Below are 19007 nucleotides of genomic sequence, written 5' to 3' on the forward strand. Positions count from 1 at the left end.
GTGACCTAAAATAAAGAGATGATTTATTTTACAGACATCCCGTCTCTGCCTGTGCTTCCTCAGCCCTTCGCATTGCGGCAGCAGAACCACCCAAACCCCGTGGGCTGCCCCAAAGCTCTGCCTCCACGCTCCCACCCCTGCCCTCATTTCATTTCCCTCCCATGGCTCTCCCTGGGAACTTCCTTTAGCCAAAGCATCCGTCTAAACCCACCTGTGCAATAAGGTGTTGAATTGGGGGGGAGATTCAGCTTTATTGTGGGTAGGGGAGGGTTTGGGTCAGGGCTGCCTGGTGTCCATCAGCGGGAACCCTCTGGGTTCCCTTCTGCACCAATAAAAATAGTGATTGTTTGGAAAATTGTTTCTGAATAAAATCTTTTTTTTTTTTATCCTGTAGTGATAAGAGCAGGTGCATTTTTTTCTTTCCTTTTTCTTTTTTTATTTTTTTCCCCTTCAAACCTGTCAAACTTGGGACAGGTGTTGGCTGCTATCTCGAATGCCATTTTCCATCACCTGCTCCATTTGCGGACGAAAACCCCAGCACTGCTGGTTTCATCAGATGGAGGATGCCCGAGGAGCAGAGTGTGATTGCCAACACACAGCAGAACAGTCTCCTTTTTAAAGGGAAATAAATTTGTTTATTGTTTTCTTTATTTGCCAGAAGTCAGATTTTTACTACGCCCTGAAGCCATGCTGATATTTTATTTAACCTCAAACTGTCCTGTGTAGTTGTCTGGTTCCAGCCCCACTGCTGGCTGTGCTGGGTGGGATTTTTATTTATTTTTATTTTTCTTGTAGGGGGTGAAGGTCTTGCATGGCATTTATCCCCATTTTCCCACCCCTGGGTGATGCAGGTGCTGCTATTGTGTTGGGTAAAATGCTCAGAGACATCCCCTAGAGAAATCTGTTGCAAGAGCTATGGGTTGGGCACCCACGGGGCTCAGGACTGGGATGAACGTGAGGTTTAGAGACACGCCTGCTGCAGACAGCAGCTCAAAGAGCAGCAGGTGAGAGCCCGTCCTTGTCTCCCCGTGGATTTCTGATGCCCGTACAAAGTCAGTGGAGGCTTGGGGTCAGGCCTCTGCATCCCGCTTTGCTGATGCCTTGGAGAGCTGCTGTAATGGCTGGGGGAGCCAAAAGGAAAAGGAGAAATGTGGCAGTGCAGCTGTGCCAAACTGCTGGTGGCAGGAGCCAGGTGAACGCATTCTGCCTCGATTGTGTAAATTGGGGCAAAAACCACGTTTATAAATAGTAACTTGCATTTAGGTTGTTTTTAGTCCCTGGCACCTCTGGGGCTCCGTTCCTGACCTTCGTGGCCACGTATCTTTTGGAAAAAGGACCAAGGCTGCTCGATAGGGCCGAGCCACCTGCTTTTCTTCCCGTCCCTCCTTCTCCATCCCCTTTAAAACCAGCTCCGGGCGAGGGTTTGGACTCACAACAGGCCCAGCTCCGAGGTGACCACCACAATGCTGCAGCTTGTGCTCCTCGCCACCCTCGCCCTCTGCGGTAAGTCCCAGCTCCCAGGGCCCTCGGGCTCGTTAGCAGCTGACGAACCCTCGTTATGATTAACCCTGCTTGCTCTCGGAACCGGGGGCTGCTGGCATCACCACCCCTTTGCCCACAGGGTGCCGTGCCGAGCCGGTGCCGGAGGGGTCGGAGCGGGTGGTCGGTGGGACCGAAGCGCGCTCGCACGCCTGGCCCTCGCAGGTGGGTCCTTGTGGGGAGCAGCCGGGGGCTCTGGTCCCCTCGGGGCTGCTTGGTGAGACCCCCGCACCTCACCCCGCACCGTGTCCCCCCCCCAGATCTCCCTGCAGTATTACTACAGCGGCAGCTGGCACCACACCTGCGGAGGGTCCCTGATCCAGCAGAAGTGGGTGATGACGGCGGCCCACTGCGTGGACGGGTGAGCGCGCACGGGGGCCCCGACCGCCTCTCACAAAAATGACATTTTCCACTAAAAACCTTGCCGAGGGGAAGTGTAGGCTGACCCCACTCAAAGAGCAGCAGTTCTTGGAGGTCTTTGCTGACCTCTCTGTTAAGGAGGACCGTCCCTGGGGAAATCTCCTTGTGTTGATGATTCTTGTTGCGTTAACTCTTGAAATAATAATAATTTGGAACCCGACCCTGTGCTGTCTTGCCTTCCTGGCAGTGGCCTGACCTATCGCGTTGTTGCTGGCGACCACAACATCAACCGGAACGAGGGCACCGAGCAGATCCTCAGCATCAGCAAGATCATCATCCATCCCTACTGGAACAGAAACAACCTTGCTGCGGGGTAACGCACCCAGGGAGGGATTTGCTGGGGGGGAGGCAGCACTGCTGGAAGTGTTTTTTTTCCCGTGCACCCCTCGTTTCCCCATCCTGGGGGTCTCTGCAGTGCAATTTGCATCCTCTCCGCAGCTACGACATCGCCCTGCTCCGCCTGTCCAGCTCTGCCACCCTGAACAGCTACGTGCAGCTGGCGGCGCTGCCCCAGGAGGGCGTCATCCTGGCCAACAACTACCCCTGCTACATCAGCGGCTGGGGACTCACCCGCAGTGAGTGCCACCACCATGGGACGGGACGCCCCGGGGCTCACCTGCCCCCAAATCCCACAAAAAAAAAAAAATGGAAAAAGGGGGGGGGGGGGGTAATCATTTTTTTTGAAGTCAGTTGAGGTCCCAGAGTGCAGAACGTGGGGTTGTGCCCCAGGTATGGGGCTGCCCGGGGTTGGATGCAGCTGTGCAAAATTTGGGGGGCGTTTTGTGGGATAAGAGGTGCTCACTCCCCTGCAGCTAACGGGCAGCTGTCGAGCGTGCTGCTGCAGGCGTACCTGCCCGTCGTGGACTACCAGACCTGCTCCAGCCCATCCTACTGGGGCTCCACCGTCAGGAACACCATGGTCTGTGCTGGCGGGGACGGCGTGCGCTCTGGCTGCCAGGTACGGCCCCAGCACCCTGTTTTGCCACCCGGCACCCCACCAGCATCCCCGCTCTGACGGTTCCTCGGTCCGGCAGGGTGATTCGGGCGGCCCCCTGCACTGCGCGGTGAACGGGCAGTACCAGGTCCACGGCGTCACCAGCTTCGTCTCCAGCTTGGGCTGCAACGTCAAGGGCAAGCCCACTGTCTTCACACGCGTCTCTGCCTACAGGACCTGGATATCCAGCGTAAGAGCAGAGCACTCACAAATTCATTGCACGTCGCGCTGCCTCTGCTGGCACGGTGGGGCGAGCAGGGAGGCTTGAAGCACCCGCTGGGGCAATGCTAGCGAGGCAATGGGAGAAAAAGTGGATTTGGGGGGGGTGGGGGTCCGTGGCAGTGACCCCAGCCCCGTGGTGCTTCTCCTCCCAGGTGATCGCCCAGAACTGAGTGGCCGTGAGAGGAGAACCCAAACCCCAGCCCAGGGGATGGACATGGACTGTTTCAGTCAGAGGCATTTAACTCTTGGAGCTGGTGTCAATAAATTCTGTTCTTCATCAAGAGTGCTCAATGTTGTCTCTGTCCAGCAAGGCCAAGGGTGCTTTGCCCCACTTCTCCTGCCTGCACCCATGCAGTTCTTCCCCAACACACAGCGTCCTCCGCCCTCCCGTCTTTGGGGGCATCCCTTTGGCCAGGTCCCTCTTCTGCCTTGCACAGCGGCTCAGAAAAGATCCACAGGGAAGAAGCAACCAGCCCCGGGCAGCTGAAACGTCCTTGGGCCAAAGGGAAAAACACTCTGAGCCGCTCTGGAGCAGCGACACAGCAAGGGGACAGGGCCGGGATTTCTCCCTGGCCCCAAGCTCTGTTTTTCTTCCAAAACGCATTTGCAATGAGAGGGGATGGATGCGGTGTCTGCCATCACCTCGCCCAGGGCTGCAGGGCCAAAGCCTGTTTACGTGCGTCCCGTTAGCACTAGGCTCACCGTGTTACGCCCCAGCCTGGCTTGGGGTGGGGAAAAAAAACTCAAAGAATTGCAGAACTGACTCCAAAAGCAAAATTCAAACCCCAAACAGAAACTCGTGCAAGGGTTACCACGGCTCGGCTGCGCTCGTGCCCCCGCTTCGTCCCACCCTCACGGCTGGGTTTTTCGGGGCGGCTCGCAGCGGGGGGTGCCCGGGCGCTCAGCGGATGCCTCGTTTCGAACTTCCGCAGCAAACACTCGACCACAAGTTGATGCCGAAAGCAGAAACCGCGCGGCAAGCTGCAGCCATGGCAGAGGGCAAGAGCGGGGGAGCCGGGCTCTTCGCCAAGCAGGTCCAGAAGCGGTTCAGCCGGGCACAGGAGAAGGTACGGCCCGGCCCTCCCCATCCCTTATTTCATCTTCCTATTGAATTTCTCCCAGGGTGAGGGTAGGGTGGCACCAAGGGGCTGCTCTTGCTGGGCACCGGACAGCACCCATGGGTGCTCTTGGAGAGTTAATTTGGGTGCCTCTGCGTGCTTGCACGCATCTCTGGGCAGACTCCACCCCGGCTGCAAGGCTTTGGGTGCAAACTTGCCCCCAAAGCCCCCGAGGGTGCTTTGGTAGCCTCAAAAAGCAGTTTTTTTCCAAAAAAAAACCATCTTCCGGTGCAGGCTGCCAGGCGGTGGGCGTAGGTGGCACCGGGGTCCCTTGGGCCGGGTCCAGGTCCCCCTGTCCCTGGCAGTGACGGTGACAGCAGGGACCTGGCACCAGGGTGGCCCCCGCAGCGCTGCCGTAGTGGCAGGAAGCAGGGGGAAGGGCTGCGGAAGCAGGTCAAAACGGGGTGATTTGATGCTCTTTCGAGACCATCCCCTCTGTTGTTTTTTTTTTCCCAAAAAAAGCAAGGAGCAGCTCCTGCAGTTCCTGGCGGGGGCTCAGGGCTAAATTCAGCCCTTCCGCAGCAGTATCAGCCCGGGACAGGCCCCGGTCGCTTCCAGGGACCAGCCTCTTCCTGGCCACCCCTCGCACTGCGCTGCTGCTGTGATGGGGAAGCTGAGGGTGGCCTTCATCCGCAGCTCCTCCTCCTCCTCCCAGCAGCGTCACCAGTTCCCAGTGGGGCAGCACCCTGGGGCTTTGCCTGCACCTGGCTTCACCTGCAGGGATGTTTTGGGGAGCGCAGACCTGTAGGGTGTCATAAATGAGGGTGGTAGGGACGCCGTGTTGGCCTGGCTCCCAAAAAGCCACTCTTTTCCCCTAAAAATAAAAACCACCGAGGTTTTTTGTGAAGAGGTTTTGCATCCCTAAGGCAAACCCCAGCCCGGGTGGGCTCCAAGCTGGGGCTGTCAGGTCCTCAGGAGGGGCCCCCCGCATGGTAGAGCTCTGCCACGCTCCGTGCCAACGCGTCTCCCCCTCTCCCCATCGCAGGTTTTGCAGAAACTGGGCAAAACCGTCGAGACCAAGGACGAGCAGTTCGAGCAAAGCGCCTACAATTTCCAGCTGCAGCAGGTTGCACCGGGGAGCGGAGGGGACCTGGGGGGGGACAGGGACACCCCGTGCCATGCCCGTGCCATCTCCATGCCCACAGCCTCTTGTGCTCCACATGTCCCCAGTGGGCTTGTGGCCCCCACCACCCCGCCCATGCGGTTCTGATCTCTACCCCCCCCCAATATATTTGATTTGCAGAACGAAGGCAACAAACTCTACAAAGACCTCAAGGCTTTTGTCAACGCGGTGAAAGGTAGGGTGCAAGCCCCCGTCCGCACCCCGACCTCAGGAAACGCAGCTCGGTGGAGCCGGGGGGAGCCGAGCCCTGCTGCGTTTTCTTGCCGTGCATCGCGAACCTGCGGCACGCTCTGAATTTTTGCAACCCCTCCGCAGTGATGCACGAAAGCTCCCGGAAAGTGGCCGAAACTCTGCAGGAGATTTACAGCCCCGACTGGGACGGCCACGCGGAGCTGAAAGCCATAGCAGATGTGAGCCCCCCTTGGGGACAGCCCCCGCGGGTCGGGGGGCGCAGAGCCAGCTCCCGGGGGAGGCAGCCCAGCACGTCCAGCCGGCGAGCGCCGGGGGGGGACCAGGAGCTCTGCCCCCACTCATCCCTGTCCCCTTTTCGTCCCCGCAGAGCAACGACCTCCTGTGGGACGACTACGAGGCGAAGCTGGCCGACCAGGCGCTGCGGCTGATGGAGAACTACCTGGCGCAGTTCGGTGACATTAAGGTACCCCCGCGGGCGGTGGCACGGCGCGGCACGCAGCCGGCTCGCGGCTGAGCCCCCGGTGCCCCCCCCTCAGGAGCGCATCGCCAAGCGGGGCCGCAAGCTGGTGGACTACGACAGCGCCCGGCACCACCTCGAAGCCCTGCAGAACGCCAAAAAGAAGGACGAGGCCAAAATCGCCAAGGTTGGGGCTGGCGCGGGAGCCCTGCCCAGGGTGGCCGGCGGGGCCGTGCATCGTGCCGGGAACCCCACGGCCCCCCCTTGCCTCTCCGCAGGCTGAGGAGGAGTTCAACAAAGCCCAGGCGGTGTTTGAAGACCTGAACAGGGAGCTTCGGGAGGAGCTGCCCGTCCTCTACAGCAGGTATCGCGCATGGCGCACGGGACGTGCCCGCTCTGCTCTGCCAAAATGCACCTTCTGGGGGGGCAGGGCGGCAAATCCAGCCCCCACCCCAAAACCCAAGTGGGCCCCTTGGAATGGCGTTGTCTGAGCGAAAGCCTTGCAAATTCATGTGTGGCAGCTCCCCGGATCTTGGCTGATAACCACACGGTGCCAGCTCGGCGCTGTTCGTCCACTGCTGGGGAGAGCTGGGGGGGTTCTCCCCCGAGCCCCCATGGGTGCTGCCGGCGGTGCGGCGGCTTGGGGACGTGGGGCGGTCACAGCCGGGAGATGGCAGCACTGCCCCCGCAGCAGGACAGCCCGGGACAGGCACCCAGGCCCCTCTCGTCCCCCCCCCCGAGGATGGGTGCTCGTGGCTGGGGGGGCTCCGCAACCCCCCGGCCACCCTCCTCCCTCTGCCTCCACCCCGGTTTCTCTCCCGCAGCCGCATTGCCTGCTACGTGACCATCTTCCAGAACATCTCCAACCTCCGGGACATCTTCTACAAGGAGATGAGCAAGGTAAGACCCCCAGAATTCCTCCCCCCTCGCCGGCGTTGCGCTGCTCGCCGTTTGCTGTAGGGACCCGCGCTGGCTCCAGCGTGCCGATGGCGTTGTTGGCTGACGAGTGCTGTTGTTTCCCCCCAGCCTAGCCTGAGAGTTACAGCAGTCCCGGGGCTAGGAAGAAAGCTTTTTTATCAATTGATTGTGTGGTGGATAAATAGAGGTGGGGTTGCTTGATTTGCGTTAACGTCAGCCCTGGGAAGTTGCGCTGGGGTAAAAATTTTTCCCGACTGCTGCCTCAAGAGCCAAGGAGAGGAAGGATGGGAGACGTGACTTCCTCGGCAGCGGGGCTGCTTTCCGGTCCCAAACCAGCTGCTTTTTAACTGAGATTTGCCCAGGGGCATGGCTGTGGGCTCCAAGCCCACGCAGGGTGGGGAGTGGGAGCCCCGGGTTTCCCAGGGGGCTCTGAGGGTTTCTCTCCTGCCCATGCAGCTCAACCGCGACCTCTACGAGGTGATGGGCAAACTGGACAAGCAGCACTCCAGCAAAGTCTTCATCATCAAAGGCGTTTCCAGGTAAAGGGGGAGGCTCACGCCGCTGAATCGCCCCCTCCCCAAGGAAGCAGATGGGTGCTGCAGCCCCCAGGCTCTGCCTGTGGTCCCTGGGGATGGACGAGCATCTCCTGGTGCTGGGTGGAGGGTGGTGCTGCTGCATGCACCCAGGTGGGATCCAGCAGCATTCGGGGGCTCACAGGGACTTAAACGCCCCTGTCCCCCCTCCATGCAGCAACCGGCGCTCTCTGGTCATCTCCTCACCCGTGAGCCCCCCAGCCATGTACCCATGCCCAGGGAAGGCACCGGGCGAGCCACCCACCTCACCAGCCCCGCGCCCGGACTGGGAGCCCGTGCTGGAAGCGGAGATGGCATCAGCATCCCCCGAGGAGGGCAGCGACGCCGCTGAAAGCATCTCCAATGGCCCCGCGGAGATGGGTGCTGGTGAGCTGGGTGCTCCCGTCCCTGGTCCTCCTCCAGCCTCACCAGCGAGCATGGGGTCTGCGTCAGAAACCGCATCGGTCTCCAGCGAGGAGTCCCAGGAGCCTGTCCTCACCCCTGAAGCTCCGTCCCCTGAAACGGGGGTGTCCAAGGGCACTGGGTCCCCTGGGCTCCCCAAAAGCCAGGCTGGGAGCCCCGTGTCTGCTGGTCTAGAGGCAGCAGGGGCTGATGGAGGGGTGCAGGTGGGAGCCGAGGGCATCGCCGCCTCCCTGGCCTCACTGATTTTATCCGAGGCAATTGCCACGGCCGCCAGCACCACGCCAGCGGAGCCAAAAAGTGCCACAGAGGATCCGGACGGCGCCGACAGCGAGGGTCTCGCACGTCCTGAGAGCACCGGGGACAGCTCGGGGGGGGACCCGCCATCCCCAGCCAGCACCCACGGTGCCACCGGGCCCACAGCAGAGGCACGAGGGTGCCTGTCCCTGGGCGGTGGGCAGGGTGCGTGCCAGCTCGCCGGGGCCGTGGGAGAGCACAGCGACTCCGAGGAGAGCGTGGAGGTGGTGGATGTGTTGCCAAAGGCGGCCAAAACGCAGGTGAGAGCGGCGGGGGGTGACGTGCCACAAGCTGGTGTCCGGAAGGGGCAGGGGGGCCAGGACACCGTGCTGGGGGCTGCACCCAGCAAATGTTTCCCAGCGGTTCCGGCCCCAGCAAGGGGATATGGGGCTGGGGGTGTAGGGGGAGGAGCAAGGAGGTGAGTCCCAGCCTGGTGCGTTGCTCATCCGGCTGCAGATGGGGCTGGAGCTGGCCCTCGAGGAGGGATCAAGTGGCTGCATCCAGGACAGCGCCGCCCCCCCCGGCTCCCAAACTGAGGTGGGTGCAGTGAGGGCTCTGCTTCATCCCCACGGACCAAAGCACGAGGTCTCCAGCCCAGCGTCACCCCGCTCTCTGTGTCCCCAGGAGCAAGGGACACCCGGGGAATTGGAGCAGGACGCGAGCCAGGACCCCCCCCAGGACCCCAGCGAAAGCCTCACGTCCCTGTGAGCCCAGCGCCTGGAGAGGTGCGGGCAGGAGGGAGGGGAAGGAGCTTTTATGGGGCTGCCTGCAGATAACTTTGTTTAACCGTAACGCGCTTTACAACCCCCCCGTCACATCTGAAATAAAGGCAGAGGGCAGACACCGGTGCCTGAAAACGCAGCAAGAAGAGGTGGAATTTTCTGGAAAGGCGACCAAGGGCCGAATATCGGCGCCGGGCATCTCGTCTCCATCATGAGAGACAGCGCTGGGGGGCTGCAATGCGGCACAGCTGGAGCAGCCCACGCAAAATTGCCAAAAAGCACAGCTTGGGGATGCCTGGGCATCATCACCGGCTCACGTGGGAGCTCCCTGCCTGTGGGTTTAGGGCTGGATCCAGGTGGGATTTGTTTCCCCATTCTCCCCCGGCACTGCCGGGCCGCCTCTGCGGTTTGCGGTGACTCACGAGGAAGGCGTCGGGCTGGTTTCTTCACGCCAGGCTGGCTGCTCCTCTCCCCAAAATCTGCTGCCATGCAGAAAAAGAGCCCCAATTCGCTTTGAAATCCTGCAAATTGAAGCGGACCCCGCTGGCCGAGCCTCGTGCGATGCGTGGCCGCTCTGGCGCGCACCCAAAGCGCTCGCGTGGCCACGGGGCTGCTGCGGGATCCCCTCTCCCTCGCCAGCAAGGGGTTAAGCGGGGAGGAATTGCAGCCTTTATTATCAGGGCAGTGGAACTGGAAAGGTGAGGCAGGAAGGGGAAACGCCTGGGCTGTGCCCTGGCGAGGCTGCACAGGCAGCGGCGAGCGCACATGGTGCCGGCAGCCCCTCGCCCCGGCGCAGCTGGCACAGGTACGGGGAGATGTGGGGAGATTCGGGGGGGCCCGAGGGGGGTTTCTGCATGCATGGGTTTGCGTAGCAAATGGGCATTCGATGAAGCACGAGGTCCTGCGTCGGTGGCTGCCCCGTGGAGCTGCTGGGTGGTGATATCTGCTCGGCCCCGCTGCAAAGGGGCCGGGCTGCCGTGCCAAAGCATCGCTGCCTCGATGGGTGCACGGCCGCTGGATTCCGGCTGGCGAGCGGCTTCCCCGGGAGCAAGCAGGAAGCGGAACGGCCTCAGCCCACCGCGGTGAGAGGTGGGAGAAGCTTAAACAGAGCTTAAATCAGCAGAAACCTGAGCAAAAGCCCGGCAGGGCGCCGGGAGAGCACGAGGCGCCGTTCCCAGGATGTAGCGCGGTGAGACGGAGCAGGAAACGGGGTCACCCAGCATCTTTGCTCGCCCCAGCCTCTGGCCACTGGGTTTGGGATCTGGGGGCTGCGAAGGGGGTGTCGAGCATCCCCTGCACCCGACTGCTCTCGAGCTTTTTGGGAGCTGCAGGGCGGGGAGGGCTCCGCCGTGGGAACTGCTCTTGAGCAACTCGGAGGATTTGGCCAGCACGCAAGAATGAGGAAGATTCGGGTTGGGTTTTTTGGTAGCTTTTTTTTTTTTTCTTTTTTTTTTTCCCCCCCCAACTCCTGCTTTAAAAGCACATGGAGATCTGTAGGGATCCGGCACACTGGGGAAGCTGGGTCAGCCTGGCTGTGGCACAGCACCCTGCGTGCCGCGGACACCCCGACCCCACGCCAGCTCGTGGCCGCATCCTGCCCCGCCAAGGTACCCGCCGTGCTGAGATCCCTGCCCCGTTGGGCCCCCCCATGCTGAGCACGGGGGCTCCTTCCCGTGGTGCCGGTGCGGTGGGGAGGGATACGGGAGTGATGTGGGGTGGCCGGGCTCCTGCTGGGATGCAACATGGGGGGGGGGCTTTGCTTTAATGATTGAGCGATGATGTTTTCCTGCCAGAGTCTCTTCCCAGAGCTGAATTTTGGGTGAAATGGGGCCAGGTGCGTGCCGGCCGCTTTGGTTATAGCTCCAGCGAGCTTTACAGGGAGCCATGGGCAGCGCCGTGTTTATACAGAAACAAAACTTTGGCCAAATGCCCCCCAGGGACCCCTCTCCTCAAAGTACCCAGCTCCCTGTGCAATCAGCAGCGTTTTTTCCTCCTTTCCTTGAAATCCCAGCAGTAGGTTCTTACAGAAATATTATCCATCCCTTACTCCAAAGCAGCCCAAGCTGCTGCTGCTCCATGGCAAGGCAGCAGCTGCCTTCGGAGGCTGTGTGCTTGCAGGTTGTGCCCATGCAAGGCAGGTTCAGCCCCAGAGATGGCTCGTTCCCAGCTCCTCCGCCCAGACATCGCTGTCGGCAGAGCTTTAAAGCAAATTTCCTGGTTTAAATGCCATGCAAGCTTCTGCACTGGGCTTTGAAACTTTGTCCCACATCGCTGGGCTCAGACGGGTTTTTTTGCAATGCTGGATTGCAGCGGCGGTGCCAGCGGGACCGTCTGCTCCGCATCGCACTCGAGAAACTGGTTCTGCGCTCTGCAGCCGGTCCGGGGCTCGCCTGAGCCCGGGGCAAAGTTGTCGAGGCCGGGGCAATGTTGCCGAGCTCGGGGTCCCAGCATCTCGGGGTCCTGGGCCCCCGTCTGCTGAGCGGGCACAGCACGAGCACCGCCGCACGGCGCCGGGCAGGGGGCTGTGAGCCCAAATTCACCCGGCGCTGTACGCCCCGGCGGCTGGGCTCCACTGGCGGCTGGATGCAAACCCCGCTGCTGTCAGGGCTGGTTTGCACGCTCAGGCTGAACAAGCCCTGGCCCGACAGCGCTTTGAGTCACACGGGCACACGGCGGGACGAGCAGGGCGAGAGCAGCTCCCGAGGGCAGCTCCCGGCGTCTCCAACCCTCACGGCATCGCCGGCCGTGCCAGGGGGCCGCATCCAGCGGCTCCCGCTTCGGGCACGCGTCCAGCGCTCGGCTCGCTCCTGGTGGTTCAATTTGCTTCTTTTTTCTTTTTTCTTTTTTTTTTGGGGGGGTGAGATTTATTTGCTCCTGACATCTAGCGGCGTCTCTCCGCAGGGCCGCTGAGTCACTTGTGCCCGAGCGCAGGAGCCGTTGCCCCGGGCCTGCCAGCAGCAGCAGCGACCACTTATTTTGGGGGCTGCCAAGGTTGTTGCTGCGGATGGCTTTGGTGGCTGCTCGTCCCCCAGCATGCTCAGGAGGGAGCTTTGCAGGGGCAGAGTCACGGCTGCAGCAGCTCCGGGTGTCAGATTTGCGAGGTTTTGCAAGGCTTTACAGGCAAAGGCAATTTGGCTCCGCAAAACTTAAAACTTTTGAGAGCAAATTGCCAAACCTGCAGCCCATTTCCCCAGTGCACGCCTGCTGGCTGGGATGCATGGCCCCAGCACAGCTCGCTCCAACCCGCAGCAGCAATTCCTGCCCCAGCCTGCGCCTCTCCACCAGCCCGAGCGAAGCCCCTGCACTGAGCGTTTCCCGGCTGTCCAGCACCACCAGTGCTGGCTCAGCACCGAGCCCCTCACAGCAGCGGACCCGCGCTGTGCCGACCCCTGCCCTGCACGCTCACAGCTTTTCTTCCTTTTCTTGGTAGTCGTGAAGGAGCCCAGACCCTCGCCTGGAAGGAGCCGGCAGCGCCAGGGCCGATGCCATGGAAGGAGCTCAGCCCCCGCTAGCTGCAGGTAAGACCCCGGGACCCCTGTTTGCCTTTTTGCCCCCAAATCCTCCAGGAGCCCTCGCCCGAGGCCACCGCGTGCCCCGTCCAGCTCAGAGCCGGCTCGGTACCGGCCTCGCTCACTTTCCTCTCTCCTTCCCCAACGCTGCTGCAGAAGAGCTGACAACCCCAGGGCTGAAGAAGGCGCACACCCCCCCTCTGCATGAGGACGCCAACACGGCTGTCATCGCAGGTAGGGGCTCCGTGCCGCGGCCACCCCGCCAACCGGGCAGCAGCTCCGGACAGGCCGCTCGGGGCTAAATCCTGCTCCTCTCCGCCTTTCCCCCGGCAGTTGTCATCACGCTGGTGTTCATCACCCTGCTGACGGTCCTGGTGGTGATCATCATCTACCTGTACAGAAACAAAGGCAGCTACCTCACCTACGAGCAGCCGGCGGCCGAGACGGACGTGTCGGTGCAGATGGAGGATGCCCCCTCCAAGGAGAAGGAAGAGTATTTCATCTGAGCCCCTGGGTGCAGCGCGCGCCCCTCTCTTGCACTCAGGTCTGATGCCATGTGGCCTAAATTTCTCGGAGTCTGGGATCTAGAAGCTTTTTTTTTCTTTTATTTTTTTCCTTTTTTTTCCCCCTTAATTTATTAAGCAAACCATAGAAGATAAAAACCAGGCGTGGCAGAGGGCAGCCCCGCTCTGGCTGCTCACACCCTGTCCTCCCTTTGGTGCTTTCTAATACAGCCCAGTGACAAATGCGTGAAGAATCGCTGTTGTTTTTTCCTTATCTCACGAAACAATTAAGTTATTCTGCTCTGGGTTTAGGGTTGGGGTAATCAGCGTGGCTAATTTCGAGGCTAAGGTGGAGAATGCTTGTAAAGCAACCTGATCGATCACCCAAATCACAAGGGGCTGCTGGCACGGGCAGTTCCTCCTTTAAATCAGCCCCCCCAAAAAAACCTGAAGGAGGAAGTTTGCAAAATAGCAGCAAAGAGGAAATAAGCGAAGAAACCCTAAGGCGTGCGACCGGCAGGAGCCAAGGGGGTTTATTTGAAGTCTAACGCAAGTCTGCCACTTTATTCAAATTTTCAAAATAGTCTTTATTCTACTTCTTTTTAGTATAAAAAAATCCACAAGTTAAGTGCACCACAGTGTATACAGAGAGATACGTAATGCTGAACTTCCATAACAGTCAGTTGGATGGTTAAACACAACATATACAGGACACAGATTTAGATTAAACTGAAACCTCGAGATAAAATATATTTGAATCTGATATTTTTCTTCATAAAACAAAACAAAAAAAAGAAAAACACTGAGGATCCCTGAAATATTCTTCTTAACCCTACTAAGACTTCATTATACCCAAGTCATTTCTGAAGTATGCATTCGTAAAACAACTGATTAACCAAGCTAATTTGTGTTGATTGACAGTTGCTACACACCCTTGTGCAGATGGTAACCAGCCTCTCTGTTTGAACAACAGCCTTAAGGAGTTTTGGTGTCAGGACACCAGGTTGAGTTCAAAAAAAAAAGAAAAAGAGTTGGTTTATTAAGCATAGTCCTAAAAGCCTAGTTAGCATTTAATGAAATGTTCAAACATGAGTTGCATTGTGTTTCTGGCACCAAAGCATGGCTTTGATTAGATCTAATGTGCAAAGAAATCCAAGATTACTTGGAGTGTATAAAAGAAATCCCATGACACACGCCAGCTGCATACCTTCCTAGAGGGGAGCGAAGGGCGACTGTGAGCACAGGGTGCTTCGAGGGATCCGCTCTAGAGTGAGGTCAGGAAGGAAGAAGCGCCGAGGTGCCCCTGGTACTGGGAGGTGAAGGTTGCCTCGCTTCCTACCCAGCACCTTTGCTTCTCTGGAGGGGAAACCCCAACGCCTGCGGGGCTCGGTCAGCACGAACGCGAGGGGAAGGGGTCGCGCCCCGCCACCAGCTCGGCTCCCTCGCCCTCCCCAAAGCAGCCGATTAATAAAGCCCAGCGACGGCGCTGCGGTGTCACCCCAGCGAAACGCGAGGGAGAGGCAGGGCTGCTCAGCTCGCGTTCGTTTGGGGAATCCGTCTCCCCTCCCCGTCCCAGCAGAGGCCCCGCTCTCGGCGCGGGGGCTCCTCGCTTCGCTTTCCGCCGCGCCGAGCCAGGAAGAGACCTCGCAGCGGTGTGTCTGATCTGCAACCTCGGGTTAATATGGACTAAAGCAGTTACATCGTGAGAAGTGCTGACGGTATGTGATGTCTTTCCTTACACAAATGTAGCCCCCCCCCTCTCCCCCCGGCCCCTTCCTTCTTCACCAGATAGTGTAGCCGCCGTCTGAGCCTCCCAGGAAGAAGTTCCCCTTCCGCTGCGTCACCAAGACGTTGGCTCCCTGCATGATGGCCAGCTGGGCGGCGTTGGGGGGGCAGCCAGGAGGGGGGGGCTGCAAAAGAGAGAAAGGACGGGGGCTGGAGGAGCGCTGCAGCTCCTCCTGGCACCCATCCACCTCGGACCGCGGGCGCCCGGCACCTGCTGCTGGCTGCCAGGCGGGGATCGAGGCCAGGGTGGGAAACGCTCGGGCTTCCACGCCCTGCCCTCTGCTTTTGGGAGGCTTTTTGTGCGCACAGAGGAGCAAAACCCTGGCGTGGCCGCGAGTCTGAGGAGATCCAGGGCAGCAGGGAGCGAGGGCGAGCTGCAGCCGGGTCACCCAGCAGCCCTGCTGCTGCCTCGCCTCCCTCCGGGGCATGTTACGGTGTGGCCCCCGGGGTGACCTGGGGTCTGTGAGTAGATGGAGCCCCAGAGCCACACGTCGGCTGCTCTCAGCCAAGCTCAGAGGGAGCAAAACCCTCCGCACGAAGGCAGGAGCCTCCTTTTCTCCCAGCCAACGTGACGAATTCGCTTTGCTCACAAAACCAGGCCCGTCTCCCCCGCGCACCCCCACGACCGAAGCGCGCAGCGTGCTGAGGAGCTGGCTGTACTCACAGGGATGCTGGCCGTTCCGCCGGCCCCAAACCTGGCTCCAGCATCAAAGCCGCCTTCGACGAGGACCGTGGAGCCTGGGGGATACACGGGGCCCACGGGGTAATAGGCCATGGGGACGGAGGAGCCGATGGGACCCACGGCCACGGACTGGGCCACGGGCAGGAAGACCGAAGTGCCCGGGTACGCCGCGGACATGGTGGGGACGGTGGCGGCCCCCAGAGGCACGAAGCTGGGACGGTAAAGCTGCAAAAAAAAAAAAGCCACGCAGGCAGGTTTAGAGCTTTATTACTCCCCACACCCACCTGCTTACTCAGAACAAGCCCTGAGCTAGACTTTCACCCTCCCGCCTGCCCAGGGGAGCGCTCTGCCCGGGCGTTTAGTTGTGTGTGTCCTGGGGGGGGGCAATTTCCCACTGCTGCCGCTCGGGGAGAGATCCCCCGCAGCCCCCAAGAGTCCGCCCAGGACATTGCCACAGACGGATTTTTGGCTGGGGGCTCGCTGGGGATCCCCTTAGCTCAAAGGGAAGCTCCGAGCAACGCCCGTGACTTGGGTTCACGTCGATTTGGGGCCCAGGGATAGGAGCAGCAAACCAGCCCCCCAGCGTAAAAATAATTATAATAGCAATAATTAAAAATAATAATAATAACCAGTGACACGTTTAGCCAGGGATTCCTTTTTTTTTTAGGAGAAACAAACCCCGCCAGCAGCCCCCCACCTACCTCGGAGTACGCAGGCGGCGCGTCCGTGTAGGGCGGCGGCTGGGGCAGCGGCAGGGCCTGCGGGTACACGGGGGGGTTGGCGGGGGGCTGCACCGGGTAGGCGGCCTGGGGGGGGTACTGCCCTGCGGGGAAAAAACGGCAATTCGCCCCGAGTCAGAAACACGAGAATTCACCCCAAAACGGACACGCGTGGCGGAGCGGCACCGGGGGACACCGGGACCCCCCCGGGGACACCGAGACCCCCCCCCCGGGGGGAGCAGCGGCGGCCGTGACCCCTCCCCCCCCAGCACCACCCCCCCGGGGGTCCTGGGGCTGCCCGGGGGGGGTCCCAGGGTCATGGCGGGGGGGGGGCAGGACGCGGTTCTCCCCCCCGGAGCCCCCCCCCCGTTCCTCCCCGCCCCCTTTTATTTTTGGGGGGGGCTCAGCCGCCCCCGCCGCCGTCCCCCGGATCCCCAAATCACCCGGGGGGGTCCCCGTGCCCCCCCTATGACGTCACCCCGAACCCCCCCTTGCCCACCCCCCCGCGAAGCGGGTCCCCCCTGACGTCACCCGGGGGAGTCCCTGACGTCACCTAGGGGCTCCCCGACGTCACCAGGGAGGGTCCCCAGTCCATGCCCCCCCCCCCCGACCTGCGGGGTCCCCCCCCCGCCCCAGTGCCCCCCCCGCCCGAGGGCCCCCCCCCGTTACCTCACCCGGCCCCCGTGACGTCATGCGGGGGATCCACTGACGTCACCCGAGGGCTCCCCCCCCCAGCGCTTAACGCCCCCCCGCCCCTTACGTCACCGGGCTTCCCCCCCACACACCGTCCGGCACAGAAAGGGTTAACGGCCCGGCCGAGCCGAGCGGCGCCATGGCAACCGCGAGCCCGCCCCCCCGCCCGCCCCGCTCCCATTGGTGCGCTCGGCCCCGGCCCGGCCGCGCGGTCACGCGCTGCGGCGAGGCCCTTAAAGGCGCCGCGGCCCCGGGTAGGGGTGGCGCCGGGCGGAGCGGGGGGAGGTCGCGGCGCGGCCCGGTCCTTGCCTTTGCCGTTCATGGCGGCGGCGGCGGCGGCGGCGGCCCGGTCCCGCTGTGCCCGCGCCGCGCGCGCTCCCGCCTGCCTGTCACTGCGGCCCGCGGGGGCGCGGGGGGGGGGCGGGGGCAGGAAGCGGCCGCTCCACGCCCGCTGCTGCGTCACCGCGCGCGGGGGCGGGGCCGAGCGCTCTTAAAGGGGCCGCTCCCCCTTTTACCCCCTGACCTTTGGGGGGGCGTCATTTAGGGCCCGGGGGGGGGGCGGGGGGGGGTCCTGAGGCTGGGGGAGGGGAACTGAGGTATGGGGGGGCTGTGGGTAGAGCCCAGGGGTAAAAGGGGGGCCTGGAGGGGCAGGGCCTGAGGGTGAGGGGGGGTCTTGTATGGCCCCGGAGTGATTTGGGGGGGGGGGCACCGTGTGTAGCCCATTTGTTTTTATGGGGGTCACCCAGCATGGCCCAGGGGCGTTGGGGTGGGGGGGGGTCACCCTGTATGGCCCGGGGTGATTTGGGGGGGGGGGTCACCTTGTATGGCCCCGGGTCATTTGGGGGGCAGGGGGGTCATCCTGTATGGACCAGGGGTGATTTGAGGGGGGGGCCACCCTGTATAGCCCAGGGTGATATGGGGGGGGTCACCCTGTATGGGTATGGCCTGAGGTGATCTGGGGGGGGGGGGGAGTCACCCTATATGGCCCAGGGGGGAATTTGGGGGGGGTGTACCCCTGCATAGCCCGGGGTGATTTGAGGGGGGGGGTCAGACCAGGCCTTTCCCCAGGCCAGGGACTAAGGAAATGGGGGGGGGGGGGCAAGCAGAGCCCTTGGTGCTCCCCCTGCTTCCCCCCAAATCGCACCCCCAGAAGCCGCCTCTGAGCTCCCGCTTAAAAGACTGGGCATGGCCGGTGACCTCCAAACATCGTTAAGCTTAATTAAGCCTCAAGGACTGCGTGAGGCATCAGCAGGGAGAGCAGCTCATTAGCGCAACTAGCGCTCACTTGGCTCCGGAGGCCTCCAAGTTGTGTGGGCTCCTCTGCGCCGTGTCCGTGGGGGGGCAGGACAGGCCCCGGGCCTCTCCCCAGGCCCCCCTCAGGGCCCCGTTTTCTGCCTCCAGAAGCCCACAGCTGCCCCAGATCCCCCAGTGCCTTGTGGAAATGACACCTCTTTGGTCTAAGTTTGGTCTAAGCGCTCTTTTTGCCTCGAATCCCAAAAATGGGCAGTCCCCGGTCTCCACGTTTGCCCTGGTAATCTATCGCCTGAATAAACTTCAGTGATCTAACCCGAAGAGGCTGTCCCAAAATGTGTCCCAAAAGACACAGCGATGTTTAGGAGCATCACCCAAGTGCCGCGGGTGCTCCCGGTGTCCCGGCCTCCCCACCGATGCTTTCCACAGCCGTGCGGAGGTGTCCGGGCCTTCAAACACCATTCAGTCCCATTTATTTAATACCAGCCCCATTCAACAAAGCCCCGGCATCTGCCTCTGATCCAAAACTGGGTTAGAGAACGAGAGTGAGGTTTCCTGTAACAACACTTAACAAATTTGGTGGGAGTTTAGGGCTAACTGCCACTCCAAAAATCTGTTGGAAGTAATAAACTGCTGAAGATGCAGGAGTAGAAGGTTCAGCCAGGGGTCTGGAGCTGTGCTTAGATAAGGTATGGTGCAGAGTCTGTGTGTGAAGTCTTCCTTTTTAAAAATAAATAAATATATATATAGTAATGTGTATGGGTGGCAATGAAAGAGCACAATAAAGAAAGCCAGTCTCCCTTTCTTTTGTGATTTTGATGAACTTTCTGGCTGCATTTTGCCCAGCGTTTGAGGGCACAGCCCTCTTTTT

General features: G+C 61.1%; 4 protein-coding genes across 8 annotated transcripts; 3 read left to right on the forward strand and 1 right to left on the reverse strand.

Annotated features, from left to right (window-relative positions):
• Nucleotides 1–84: 84 nt before the first annotated feature.
• Nucleotides 85–3640, forward strand: CELA1 (chymotrypsin like elastase 1). Of its 2 annotated transcripts, XM_080570684.1 has the most exons (8): nt 85–1503; nt 1622–1704; nt 1800–1900; nt 2147–2272; nt 2398–2534; nt 2772–2917; nt 2994–3143; nt 3328–3640. In XM_080570684.1, the coding sequence occupies exons 1-8, from the start codon at nt 1464–1466 to the stop codon at nt 3343–3345; spliced, it is 801 nt and encodes a 266-aa protein (XP_080426810.1). In that variant the 5' UTR covers nt 85–1463; the 3' UTR covers nt 3346–3640. The 2 variants fall into 2 exon arrangements, with proteins under 2 accessions (XP_080426810.1, XP_080426809.1); XM_080570683.1 differs by lacking the exon at nt 3328–3640 and having other exon boundaries at nt 2994–3283.
• A 234-nt stretch (nt 3641–3874) lies between these two features.
• BIN2 (bridging integrator 2) lies at nt 3875–9132 on the forward strand. Its single transcript, XM_080570618.1, has 12 exons — nt 3875–4242; nt 5279–5359; nt 5537–5591; nt 5732–5826; nt 5976–6071; nt 6145–6252; nt 6344–6429; nt 6890–6965; nt 7440–7522; nt 7734–8532; nt 8729–8809; nt 8897–9132. The coding sequence occupies exons 1-12, from the start codon at nt 4084–4086 to the stop codon at nt 8978–8980; spliced, it is 1803 nt and encodes a 600-aa protein (XP_080426744.1). The 5' UTR covers nt 3875–4083; the 3' UTR covers nt 8981–9132.
• A 269-nt stretch (nt 9133–9401) lies between these two features.
• On the forward strand, nt 9402–13205 carry SMAGP (small cell adhesion glycoprotein). Of its 4 annotated transcripts, none has more exons than XM_080570693.1 (4): nt 9402–9799; nt 12425–12512; nt 12660–12737; nt 12837–13205. In XM_080570693.1, exons 2-4 carry the CDS (start codon nt 12482–12484, stop codon nt 13007–13009), a joined length of 282 nt encoding a protein of 93 aa, XP_080426819.1. In that variant the 5' UTR covers nt 9402–9799; nt 12425–12481; the 3' UTR covers nt 13010–13205. The 4 variants fall into 4 exon arrangements, with proteins under 4 accessions (XP_080426819.1, XP_080426822.1, XP_080426821.1 ...); XM_080570696.1 differs by lacking the exon at nt 9402–9799 and adding an exon at nt 9840–10076; XM_080570695.1 differs by lacking the exon at nt 9402–9799 and adding an exon at nt 10164–10183.
• A 363-nt stretch (nt 13206–13568) lies between these two features.
• Nucleotides 13569–17330, reverse strand: DAZAP2 (DAZ associated protein 2). The gene is made up of 4 exons (XM_080570688.1): nt 17195–17330; nt 16175–16296; nt 15456–15698; nt 13569–14916 (listed from the first exon to the last, which is right to left on the reverse strand). Exons 1-4 carry the CDS (start codon nt 17205–17207, stop codon nt 14788–14790), a joined length of 507 nt encoding a protein of 168 aa, XP_080426814.1. The 5' UTR covers nt 17208–17330; the 3' UTR covers nt 13569–14787.
• Between the last annotated feature and the right edge of the window lie 1677 nt (nt 17331–19007).

This window comes from Anser brachyrhynchus (assembly GCF_964034855.1).
Source record: "Anser brachyrhynchus genome assembly, chromosome: 29".
NCBI lineage: Eukaryota > Metazoa > Chordata > Aves > Anseriformes > Anatidae > Anser > Anser brachyrhynchus.

What these genes read in the sequence shown, in the direction of transcription:
- BIN2 (XM_080570618.1), top strand. Translation starts at nt 4,084, where the DNA reads ATGCCTCGTTTCGAACTTCCGCAGCAAACACTCGACCACAAGTTGATG. An exon ending in AGCTGAAAGCCATAGCAGAT is followed by an intron (nt 5,827 to 5,975) that starts GTGAGCCCCCCT and finishes TCGTCCCCGCAG; the next exon opens with AGCAACGACCTCCTGTGGGA. An exon ending in TCTACAAGGAGATGAGCAAG is followed by an intron (nt 6,966 to 7,439) that starts GTAAGACCCCCA and finishes CTGCCCATGCAG; the next exon opens with CTCAACCGCGACCTCTACGA.
- CELA1 (XM_080570683.1), top strand. Translation starts at nt 1,464, where the DNA reads ATGCTGCAGCTTGTGCTCCTCGCCACCCTCGCCCTCTGCG. An exon ending in CGCACGCCTGGCCCTCGCAG is followed by an intron (nt 1,705 to 1,799) that starts GTGGGTCCTTGT and finishes TCCCCCCCCCAG; the next exon opens with ATCTCCCTGCAGTATTACTA. An exon ending in GCGGCCCACTGCGTGGACGG is followed by an intron (nt 1,901 to 2,146) that starts GTGAGCGCGCAC and finishes CCTTCCTGGCAG; the next exon opens with TGGCCTGACCTATCGCGTTG.
- DAZAP2 (XM_080570688.1), bottom strand. An exon ending in CGCCGCCTGCGTACTCCGAG is followed by an intron (nt 15,699 to 16,174) that starts GTAGGTGGGGGG and finishes TTTTTTTTGCAG; the next exon opens with CTTTACCGTCCCAGCTTCGT. An exon ending in GCGGAACGGCCAGCATCCCT is followed by an intron (nt 14,917 to 15,455) that starts GTGAGTACAGCC and finishes TCTCTTTTGCAG; the next exon opens with CCCCCCCCTCCTGGCTGCCC.
- SMAGP (XM_080570693.1), top strand. Translation starts at nt 12,482, where the DNA reads ATGGAAGGAGCTCAGCCCCCGCTAGCTGCAG. An exon ending in TCAGCCCCCGCTAGCTGCAG is followed by an intron (nt 12,513 to 12,659) that starts GTAAGACCCCGG and finishes ACGCTGCTGCAG; the next exon opens with AAGAGCTGACAACCCCAGGG. An exon ending in CAACACGGCTGTCATCGCAG is followed by an intron (nt 12,738 to 12,836) that starts GTAGGGGCTCCG and finishes TTCCCCCGGCAG; the next exon opens with TTGTCATCACGCTGGTGTTC.